This window comes from Chiloscyllium plagiosum, unplaced genomic scaffold (genome assembly GCF_037043375.1).
Source record: "Chiloscyllium plagiosum isolate Xiang-an unplaced genomic scaffold, Cpla_swu_hap1 HiC_scaffold_27, whole genome shotgun sequence".
NCBI lineage: Eukaryota > Metazoa > Chordata > Chondrichthyes > Orectolobiformes > Hemiscylliidae > Chiloscyllium > Chiloscyllium plagiosum.
The window spans coordinates 28495111-28507225 of record NW_028270165.1 but is presented as its reverse complement, the minus strand read 5'-3'; the positions used below and the strand labels follow the sequence as shown (position 1 = coordinate 28507225).

Below are 12115 nucleotides of genomic sequence, written 5' to 3'. Positions count from 1 at the left end.
ATAAACAGGATGGGACATTTACAACCCTCTATTTTTCTGAACCAACTCCGTTATCAGAAAACTGTTTAAAGGCAATAGTCACCCCTCCCCGCACCCGCCCATTTCCCCATCCACACCCTCAGTAACCCACACAAGTGAAATTGGTCCTGGATAGATGCTCTGTTTTATCATGTAATACAAAGCTGCTGGACTGCAAGAGGTTAATGGAACCTGCTTGCTCAGCATCTCTCATTAACATCAGTTTCTACGAATTCTCACTGTGTCCTTGGAGGGCGTTCTCCTCCTTTATTAATGAGGGAGGCTGTACAGCGTGTTACCGGTTGCTGCCAGCCAGAATGCCAGTTCCCTGATTTAAATGAGGACTGGTTTTTCCAGAGAGAGGGAGAGATTGGATTCTGAAAGCAACCAACTGGAGTAATTACGACAATGGATCGAAGCTTCTATGAAGGACTTTACTGGCTTTCCCAAGGCTGGATATCTGTTCCAGCGCGGATTCAGGACGTGCTTTGGATTATTCAGGGCGTCTACTATCCAATTCTAGCCATTCTTGGCGTTCCTGGTAAGTATTTTCTGAGACATTTTGTTTTCAGAAAACCGCGCTCAACCCTGCTCGTTCTGCTACTGGAAAGATGTTATGAGACTGGAAAGGGCGAGGAGAAAAGATTTACAAGGATGTTACCAGTTTTCAGTTGAAAAGAGGGACAGCACACACTGCACCTTGTTTGTCTGGAGTGTGGGAGATTCAGGGGTGACATTATAACAATTTATAAAATCACAAGAGGCATAGATATGGTGAATAGTCAAGGTTTTCCCACCCCAAGGTGGAGCAATCCAAAACTAGAAAGCATTGGCTTAAACTAAGCGGGAATAGCCTTAAAAGGCACCTAAGGGCTAACCTTTCGTGCCGATGGTGGGGCATGTATGGAACTGCCAGATGAAGGGGTAAAGGTTGGAAAGACTGCAACATTTAAAAGACATTGATGAGAAATGTTTAGAGGGATAAGGGCTAAACGCAGGCAAAACACACTAGTTCAGCTTGAGTAGAAATCTAATCAGCATGGACGAATCGAGCCGAAGGGTCTGCTTCATTGGTGTATGACTCTATGATTATATTTTCTTCCATCTGTCAATTCTAAGGCAGCCTGTTTAACTCCAGCAGCGTTTTTATTTAGATTTTCTGAAGTGTGACATCCCTTTCCCAGTACTAATCCCAAGCCCCAACGTCTACTGCACCATGACAGTGTGAGACGTAGAAGCAGATTGACATCACCAAAGGGAAAGGACGTTCAGCCCACTCAGTGACTGACCCGATTCTCCTCGACTCCCACTTTTCTGCCTTTTCCCCTTGATTCCCCTTCCTATTTGAAAGGTTCTGTCTCAGGCGCAAGTTTACTTGAGTTCAAACGATGACTGAGTGGTAATTTCATTTGTTCTTATTCAGGAAATTTTCCCAATTAAGGTCCCGGGTAGCTGGGTTCAAATCCACTACGGTAGGTGGTGGAATTAGTTTTTGATACATATCTGAAGTTGAGACTTTGTTAATGATGAATGAAGTGCACAATCACACCTCTCTGCCTCGAGAGAGTGGTCAAGTCTGAAACACCCATAACATTGAGCAAATATTTCAATGTGCGATGGAGAAGGCTATGAGCAAAAGTGGGAGTGAAATAGTGGCGTGTTTTCTCTCTTGGACAGTGAGAGCATAGGCTGAAAGTATTTTTCCTGTGCTGTAGGCCTCGCTGATTCTATGACATATATCTGAGCCTGTTTCTGATCCCAATATGCTGTTCCTCTGTCTACAGCTTCTAAAAAAGCATTTCATTTTGTTTTGCGTTCAAATACCAAGCACCTCCACCTCCCCCAATGCTTCCCTCGCAAGAGTATGCCCACTCACTTCAGTCTTCACGCCTACCCTCACTATCTATCGACTATCTACCTGATCTGGTTTCAGCAGAATATCAATTTTCTCAGTCTTCGTGTCAAATGACCTCCCATCTTTCAAATGGACTCCAATTCCCTGTCCATTCCCCTTATATTCATCCCTTTGCTTTTATTTATTTCACTAGTTCCCTGCTTAAATCCAAAGTTTGCAACTCAAAGTTCAGAGGCAGTTCTGAGATCCACACTATAAGAGAAATATTATAGCACTGGAGAGGGCGCAGAGGGATTTTGCCCAGTTTTGAGAATTTCAATGATGAGAAGAAATTTGATAGACCGGGGTTGTTTCCGTCAGAGTGGCAGATTGACAGGCACATTGATGAGATGTATCAAATGACGATGGGCATAGATAGGATAGACAGGAAGAAACTTTTCTCTTTCATGAAGGTATCAATGATGAAGGGTCATAGACTTAAGGTGAGGGGCAGTAGGTTCTGAGGACGAGAAAGAAAAATGAGGATGGTGAGAATCTAGAATCTGCCTGTACAATGCAGAAATCTCAACAAATCGAAGTAGTCATTGCGATGCCAAGACAGACTATGCCATGGGCAAAGGGCTGAGTAATGCGACTCGAATAGTTAGGTGAATGTTTTTGACCCGTGAACACTCAATGGGCCGAAGGGCCTTTTTTCTGAGCTGTTAGGCCACGGTGATGCTAGAACAGGAATGGGGATTGGAAAAGTGCGAAATCAGTTCGTCGTAATGTGGAAGGCAAGGGCGACAGTTAAATGACTCAAGATGAAACAATCGTGCCAATGTCTCATAATAAGGACCTCAAATCTGACTTCTTATGTGGGGATTTTTTTTTCTGAGTGATCAAAGTGATCAACAATGAAGTCTGGCGTCCTCTTGGTTTGGAGAGGGATTATCTGACGGACAGAAAACAGAGGGCCTTTATAGTTTGGTTCTTCATTGAAAGGCGAAACGTAACAGGTGGAGCACCTATTGGATCAGTTACTGCGCTGCTACTGTTAACAATCGATGTACTTGATCAGCAAACAGGGACAGATGCAACAGAGCAACATTTATGGATGATATTGAAATAGGTTGCAAATGTCAGATAGTAAGGATGAGATAAAGAGTTTGCAGGTGGATATTGATAGTCTAAGAGAATGGGGCACAATGTGGCAGATGCTGTTTAATGTGGATAGATACGAGATTGTCCAGTTTGACTGGAAAACGAAGAAGGGCAAATTATTATTTAAATGGGAATCAAATTCAAAGCGCGTCAGTGCAAAGGGATCTGGATGCGCTTGTGTATGAATCACAGAAAGTGGGCATGCAGGTGCAGCATAAAACAAAAAGAAAAAGACACATGGTGTTCTGACATTTATTACAAAAGGACTGGATTATAAAAGTGAAGAAGTGCTTTTACAATCATGTTAGGTGTTGGTGAGAACACACCTGGAGTGTTGCGTTCAGGTTTTGTGTTGCCTGATGTGTACTTTTATTGCTTTTCCTTCCTTACAGTTAACATAATAACAATAGTGATCCTATCTCGCAACAAGTGTGGGCTCTCCACATGTGTCACCTATTACCTGGTGGCCATGGCAGCAACAGATCTACTGGTCATTATCATCGACTTGATATTGAGACAACTGCCAATCGTTTATTTCGTCCATTTTATCTTCCTTGAGTCTATCCCCATCTGTAATATTCATGCCGTTCTGCTTTATGCAGTCACTGACTGTTGTGTCTGGTTCACAGTCACCTTCACCTTTGATCGATTTTTGGCCATCTGTTGCCAGAAGCTGAAAAGCAAATATTGCAACGCGAAAACAGTCGCTGTGTTTCTAGGAACAGTGACAGTACTGAGCTGTTTAAAGAACACTTTCTGGTACTTTATGTTAACAGATCGGTATTGGTTGTTGAACAGGCCCTGGTTTTGTCGTGTAAGCGAAGACGTTCGGAAATCTCGGGTCTGGGTCACAATCGAGTTTCTCCATCACATTCTCACCCCGGCTCTCCCGTTCGTCCTGATTCTGCTGCTGAATATTTTCACTGTCCGACAGATTCTTGTGACCAGCAAAGCCCGCGGGAGGCTCATTCGCCAGAGCACCAGCGACCCAGAGATGGAGAGTCGAAGGAAATCCATCATTTTACTCTTTGTCATCTCAGCAAATTTCGTCCTGCTGTGGTCAGTGATAATGATGTATTCGGTTTGGAGCCGAATGTCGTCTTTAGGCTATCTGTCTATCTGGTTACATGATTTCGTCCAGGAATTAGGCTTCATGTTGCAGCTCCTCAGTTGCTGCACGAACACTCTGATTTATTCCGTGACCCAGACGAAGTTCAGAGAGCATCTGAAGACTGTATTGAAATATCCCTGCACTCCCATTATTCGACTCACTCAATAATTCTCAGAAAAAGAAACCAGACAACGCTGAGAGACACGAGCCAACTTTCCAATCGATTTCACATTCCCAATTGGCTGACGGGGTTGCAGGAGAGAACTACGATCTCTATCGCTATGGAGAACATAGAACAGTGCAGCAGAGTACAGGCCCTTCAGCCCAGGATGTTGTGCCAAGCATTTATCTTACTGTATGATCAGCCTAACCTTCACACCCCTCAATTTAGTGCCGTCCATGTGCTGGTCCAGCAGTCGCTTAAATGTATTTGACTCTACTGCCGGCGCTGGCAGTGCATTCTGCTCTCTGCATAAAGAATCTGCCTCTGGCATCTTCCCGAAACCTTCCTCCAATCATCTTAAAATGATGACCCCTCGTAACAGCCATTTCTGCCCTTGGAAAATGTCTCTGACTACTCTACCGATAGATCTCATTACCTTGGACACCACCATCAAGTCACTCACTTCCTTCTTCTCTCCAGTGTGAAAAGCCGGAACTCACTCAGCCTCTCTTCAGAAGACATGCACTCCAGTCCAGGCAGCATCCTGGTAAATCTCCTGTGCACCCTCCCTAAAGCATCTACATCCTTATTATGATGAGGTGACCACAACTCGACACAATATTCCAAGTGGAGTCAAACCTCGGTTTTATAGAGCTGCAGCAAAACCTTAAACGCAAATCCCCCTGCTAACGAAAGCCAAAACACCATACGCCTTCTTAACAACTCTATCAACTTGGATGCCAACTTTGACTAATCTACGTGTGTGGATCCCAAGATGCTGCTGTTCCTCCACGCTGCCAAGAATCCTGTTTTGAACCCTGTACTCAGCATTGAAGTACGACCGTCCAAAATGAATCACTTCGCATTCAGTCAGGTTGAACTCCATCTGCCATTTCTCAGCCCAGTTCTACATCCTGTCAATGTGTAGTTGTAGTCTGCAACAGACCTCGACACTATCTACAATACCACCGACTTTTGCGTTATTGGCAACCATACTCTACCCCACCCTTCCAGCTCTTCATTCATGAAAACTACAAAGAGCAGAGGCCCAAGAACAGAGGGCCTGTGGGACACCACTCGTCACCAACCTCCAGGCAGAATATTTTCCATCCACTACCTCTCGTTATCTTCTTTTGACCAGCCAATTCTGTAACCAGACAGCCAAAACGCCCCTGTATCCCATACCTCCTAACTTTCTGAATGAGCTTACCGTGGAGAACTTTATCAAATGCCTTACTGAAATCCATCTACACCACATCCATGGCTCGACCTTTGTTAACTTGTCTCGTCACATCCTCAAAGAACGCATGCTCACACTTGCCCGTTTTAAACACCATCTGCTATTTCTCCACCCATGTCTGGAACTGATCGAGGTACGCTGTATTCCTTGACAACATTCTGAAATGGCTGCTGTCCACAATTCCAAGTGTCTGGCCTATTCACCTGTGGTCCGTTTCTTAGGCGACTTCCTGCAGCCCTGTAGTGTTGGCGAACGGTTGGACACCCTCCAGACCGAGGTAGTCACCCTGTTCTTCGCTGGTGGGATTGCCCTGATTCCATATCGTGGGAACGAGTATGAAACCAGGAAGAGCCTATTCTGAGACTGTTATTCTCTTCTCCTGATTCGGAGAGTCACTGTTCCCGATTGCCCAGAGCTATATTATCCCGGTACTCCGTGGTTCCTGATGGCTGGAGGCTGAGTTTCAATTGCCCCGCCAAGCATCTGGTGTTTCCAGGTTGGGATACAGAGCGACGGAGAGAAACAGAGAGATAACGAAAGACAGCACGAGAAACAGAGAGAGCGAGGAACGGAGAGAGAGGGAGAGGTTGAGAGATAGAGGAAGAGAGATAGACAGAGATAAAGGGAGAAATAAAGGAAAAGAAGAAGGGAGAGTGGGGGAGAGGAATAGATAGAGACAGTGAGAGGAAGGGTGCGAGACAGAGAGAGTGGGCGAGAGAGGGAGACATCCAGACAATGAGAGTGAGAGACAGACTGAGAGAGAGAGAAAGGGAGCAAATGGGAGAGGAAGAAGGAGAGAGGGAGTGAGGGTGAGAAATGGGGAGAGCACTCGAGGGAGGGGGAGACAGCGTGAAAGACAGAAGGAGAGACAACGGAAGTGTAGGGGCGACGAGGGAGGTAGCAATGTGGGAGAGAAGGAGAGACAGAATGTTAGAGCTAGAAGGAGAGAGAGAGAGACAGAGAGAGTTAAGTTGAGAGACAGAGAGTGCGAGAGAGAGAAATGGAAGGGTGAGAGGGATGGAGAGTTACTGAGAGACAGAGGGTTAGAGTGAAAGGGAGAGAGAGAGAGAGGGGGAGCAAAGCAATGAGAAGGAGAGTGTGAAAAATAGATGGAGAGAGACAGAGATAGAGGCAGAGATAGAGGGAGAGAGAGTAGTAGAGAGAAAGGAGATAGAGGGAAAAGTAGATCACAATAGCATCAACAGACACAGACAGACATACCCCACAGACACAGGCACACATATCACACAGACACACGCACACCAGAGACATACACACACACACATACCACACAGATATAAACACACACACACACGCACAAAACAGGTATAAACACACAAACATCACGCAGGTATAAACACGTGCACCACAGAGATATAAACACACACAAGGAGACACACACACAAACATTATGCTGGTGTGGCGAGGATTGCATTTGTCTAAAGAGATCCCTGAGGATGAAATATGCTCAGCAAAATATGATCACAGTGGAATTTGAAAAGTATTTGTCTTTGCACAGGAGTGCTGAAATGAAATGCATCAAATAGAGGATTTCCACTCCAACTGTGTCCAGGGCACCTCTGAGGGAACAAAGAACAAAGAAAATTACTGCAAAGAACCTTGCCCTTTGGCCCTCTAAGCCTGCACTGATCCAGACCTTCTATCTATACCTGTCGCCTATTTTCTAAAAATCTGTATCCCTCTGCTCGTTACCCATTCATTTTTTCTGAACCGTTTTGTAGGGAGGCATTGTGAATTTTATTAGACTTTCCGCAATTTGTAATGTCTTGCATACTACTGTCTCTGAAGCGATAAATAAAGTAGTTTGAATCCACTTAAGGTCATGTCAACAACTATGGAGAGAAAGCAGAGTGAATGCTGCGGGTCCAAGGATCCTCCATTATGTTTCCCACTGACCATGTCTCTGGCAAATGTTAGTTGCTGGAAGAACTCCAGCTCAGATTGGATGAGCTAGAGTCTGACCTTCAAACATTGTGATACATCAGGGAGGGGAAGAGTTACCTGAAAGCTGTGTTTCTGGAGACAGGCACACCCCTTAGACGAGCTAACTCAAATGCGGTCAGTGATCAGGGACAGGAGGTTGTGGCAGTGAGTGAGGCAGGGAGAAGGATCCAGGAGGTAGAGCTGCTCGAGCTTCAGTCCCTGTCCTTGTCCAAAAGATTCAAAGCTTTTGCTCCCTGTGTGGACAGGAACGGGGACTGCAGAGAGGATGAGCCAACCGAACGCAGCACTAACTGATGGAGGGAACCCTTCAAGTGGAGGGAGAGAAGACAGATGTTGTGATTGGGGATAGTGTAGTTAGGGGCATAGACGCTGATCTCTACGACCAGAATCAAGAATTCCAAAGGTTGTGTTGCCTGCCGGTGCCCAGGAACAGGAGTTGGCTGCTGAGGAACTTGGAGTGGGAGGGTAAATATCCAGTGGTCTTTGTCTACGGTGAAGATAAAACTAGGGCATAGGTTCTACGAGGGGAGAATGAACAGTTATGAGCTAAAACAAGAAAAGGAACTAAAAAGGTAATAATCTCTGGATGACTACCTGAGCCAGGAGCTAATTGGCACAGAGTCAATAACATTAAGCAGGTAAATGCATGGCTCAAAGGTTAGTGTGGGAGAAATGCATTTGAATTCATGGGATACTGGCATCAGTATTGGAAAGAAGGGACTTGTTCTGATGCGACGGCCTTGATCTGAACCGTGCTGGGGCCAGTGTCCTAGTAAACTATAGCTGTAGACAAGACTTTAAACGAAATAGGGGTGAAGGGGTGGGGGAATCAGTTTGCGGGGAAATTAGAAAACCTGAATTGAAGGAGGACATAAGAATGCAGAACTCGTGAGAGGTTGTTAAAATCTCTGGCACAGACACAAATAGGACAGACTGTTTGGAAAGGGATGACAATCAACCTTCAAGCACACTGGACAAACGAATGACAATGAGGAGAGGGACGGTCTGATTGCAGGCAGTATGAGGCATAAGGTAATTGAGCTCATGGCGTAGATCGATATTGGCAGGTAGGTTGTGGTGGTGAAATGGCGGCAAAGGGATCAGGATCAGGAGGTGAATATTTAAGGATATACATCCTATTGAAAAGATCAGCAGATCAGCAGAGAGGGTGTGGTTGTCTTATTAGTAAGAAATGGAATTAAATCAATAATAAGAAATGAAGTCGGGCCAGATGGTGTAGAATCAGTGTGGGTACAATTGAGGAACCGCAAAGGTAAAACATACCATAGTTGGAGTGAAGTAGAGGCTTCCAAACAGTAGTCAGGAGCTGGGGCACAAGACACACCAGGAGATAGAAAAGTCACGTAGGTAAGGCAAAGATACAGTAATCACGGAGGACTTCACTATGCTCGTGGACTGGGAAGAAGCTGATTTTTGTATTGCCTGCGAGATGGATTTTTGAGCAACTTGTGGTGGAGCCCAATAGGGAACAAACAATACTGGATTTAATGGTGTGCAAAAAGGCAGACTTGATAAAGAAGCGTAAGGTGAAGGAAATTTTAGGAGGCGGTGATAATAATATGATTAACTTTACTCTGCAATTTGACAGGGAGAAGATAGAATCAGAAGCAACAACATTCCAACTGAATAAGGACATCTGAAGAGGCATGAGGGAGGAGCTGGGTAGAATTGACTGGGAGACGAGCCAAGCAAGAAAGACAGTGGATCAGCAATGGCAGGAGTTTCAGGAGACACAGTAGAGATTCATCCCGAGGAAAAACGAAGCATGAAAAGATGAAGCAATCAGAGCTGACTTGGGAAGTCAGGGATATCATCAAAGCATACAATGTGGCGAAGGGCCGTGGTAAACAAGAGGAATGGGAAACTTGCAAAGACCAACAGAGGACAACAAAGAAAAGAAATAAGCAGAGAAAAATTAAATATGTGGGTAAACTCGCCAGTAATATAAAGGAAGACTGTAAAAGTTTCTTTAAATATATAAAGAGCGAAAGAGAGACGAAAGTTGACACTGGGCTGCTGGAAAGTGACCCGGGAGAGATAGTCATGGGGAACAAGACTGACACGGGAGAGATAGTCACGGGGAACAAGGAAATGGCTGAGGAACTAAATAATTACTTTGCATCAGTCTTCACAGTGGAAGACACAAGTAATATCCCAAAACTTCAAGACAGTGAGAGTGCAGAGCTGAGAATGGTGGCCATCACCAAGGCGAAGGTGCTAGAAAAACTGAATGGCCTGAAGGTATATAAATCACCTTGATCAGATGGTTTACATGCCAGAGTTCTAAGGAAGATAGCTGAAGAGATAATGGAGGTGGCTGTGGTGATATTTCAGGAATCACTTGTATCAGGGAGGGTCCCCGAGGACTGGAAAATCACAGCCGTGATACCCCTGTTGTAAAGCAAAAGATGGAAAATTATGGACCAATTCGCATACCCTCAGTAATGGGTAAGATCCTGGAATCCATTGTGAAGGATGAGATTTCTGAATATTTGGAAGTGTATGGCAAAATAGGGCAAAGTCAACATAGTTTCATCAAGGTGAAGTCATGTCTGACAAATCTGCTAAAATTCTTTGAGGGAGTAACGAGCAGGTTAGACCAAGGAAAGCCAATGGATGTCATCCACATGAATTTCAGGAAGGCCTTTGACAAGGTACCGAACAGAAGGCTACTGAGTAACATTAGGTCTATTGTGTAGGGGCAAAGTGCTAGTATGGATAGAAGCTTGACTATCTGTTAGGAAGCAGAGAGCGGGTATAAAAGGGTCCTTCTCTGGATGGCAGCTGGTGACATGTCGTCTTCTGTAATGGTCAGTGTTGGGACCACAACTAATGATCTGGATGAAGGAACTGAGGGCATTCCGACTAAATTTTCAGACGATACAAATATAGACAGAGGGACAGGTATCATTGAGGAGGCGTGGAAGCTGCAGAAGGTGTTGGACGGGGGAGCTGAGTGGGCAAAATACAGTTGGAGGGGGAAATAATGCACTCCACTCCCTGCGGCGCCCACCTCTCCCTGAACAACTCCAGGGTGTTGGTAGAGACCGCGTCCTTCTCCAAGGACATTTGGGCTCTAACGTAACCACGACACTCCTATTTATATCTGTCAGCCAGGACTCCCTGATTTGACCTGGCTGACCTTGTTCCAATCATTACATGCCTTTCCCCTTGAAGTCCTGGAACATGGGTCATTTTATTCCTGTAACTTCTGCTGTGCAGGTTTTGCACCAAGTCCGGTTCCTCCAACTCTGCCTCAGATAATGCCGGCATGTGCAGACCATAGCCTGTCTGTTTACACCTGGTTTGCCTCAGCTGAAATACATCTTTAGGCGGTAACAATGTTGAGAATACAACATCAGCACTGGCCGTCTCGTCCTCAGGGGTTTCTCGACACTAGTAGAGGTCTTGACTGCCTTGCCAGATGGTCTGTATGTTGCAGCATTCACTTAGTCCATCTGCTTGCACCACAGCACCTGACCTTGTGTCAATCATGCCTCTTACCCATGCAGGGGGATATCCGTCATTTTGACTCCTATTTTCATCCCTTGGAATTAACGACCTCCGTCAATTAGAGGAGTCTTGTGTCCACCATTCCTGATGCTGTTTCACCCTTCCTCCCTCTACCCACAGCCCCCAGGTTCACGAAGATCAGTTTAATCCAGTGCAAAGTCGTCCCCTTATTAGCAGCTCTGCTGGAGCTGTCCCTCCAGTTGCATGAGGGGTAGTCCTACAATCAAACAAGAACCAGGACATTTTTGGCATCGGGTGAAACTGCAGGCTGTTTCTTTACACCTGCTTTCAAAGTGCAGACTGCTCTTTTCACCAGGCGATTGGATGGTGGACGGTAATGCACCTATCCTTAACTGCCAAATGCCATTTAATTGTAAGAAATGCTCAAATTCTGTGCTGGTAAATGATGGCCCATTGTTTGTGACCAACATCGCTGGGAGGGGGGTGTACAAGAGATGCTCATGGCTTTCCAATCGCCATCCCATTAGCGTTCATTAGCAGAGGGATTGAATTCAAGAGTCGTGAAGTGATGTTGCAACTGTACACGACTTTGGTTAGGCCACATTTGGAGTACTGTGTGCAGTTCTGGTCGCCTCACTTTAGGAAAGATGTGGAAGCTTTGGAGAGGGTGCAGAGGAGATTTACTAGGATGTAGCCTGGAATGGAGAATAGGTCGTACGAGGATAGGTTGAGAGTGCTAGGCCTTTTCTCGTTGGAACAGCGAAGGATGAGGGGTGACTTGATAGAGGTTTATAAGATGATCAGAGGAATAGATAGAGTAGACAGTCAGAAACTTTTTCCCCGGGTGCAACAGAGTGTGACAAGGTGACATAAATTTAAGGTGAAGGGTGGAAGGTATAGGGGAGATGTCAGGGGTGGGTTCTTTACCCAGAGAGTGGTGGGGGCATGGAATACGCTGCCTGTGGGAGTGATAGAGTCAGAATCTTTGGTGACCTTTAAGCGGCAATTGGATAGGTACATGGATGGGTGCTTAAGCTAGGACAAATGTTCGGCACAACATCGTGGGCCGAAGGGCCTGTTTTGTGCTGTATTGTTCTATGTTCTATGTTCTATCCCCATGTTTGA

General features: G+C 45.5%; 1 protein-coding gene across 1 annotated transcript; it reads left to right on the top strand.

The window, feature by feature from the left end:
- The first annotated feature begins 420 nt into the window (after nt 1-420).
- LOC122543627 (putative G protein-coupled receptor 139) lies at nt 421-4295 on the top strand. Its single transcript, XM_043682450.2, has 2 exons — nt 421-559; nt 3409-4295. Exons 1-2 carry the CDS (start codon nt 427-429, stop codon nt 4293-4295), a joined length of 1020 nt encoding a protein of 339 aa, XP_043538385.1. The 5' UTR covers nt 421-426.
- Nucleotides 4296-12115: the final 7820 nt, after the last annotated feature.

What these genes read in the sequence shown, in the direction of transcription:
- LOC122543627 (XM_043682450.2), top strand. Translation starts at nt 427, where the DNA reads ATGGATCGAAGCTTCTATGAAGGACTTTACTGGCTTTCCCAAGGCTGG. An exon ending in AGCCATTCTTGGCGTTCCTG is followed by an intron (nt 560 to 3,408) that starts GTAAGTATTTTC and finishes CCTTCCTTACAG; the next exon opens with TTAACATAATAACAATAGTG.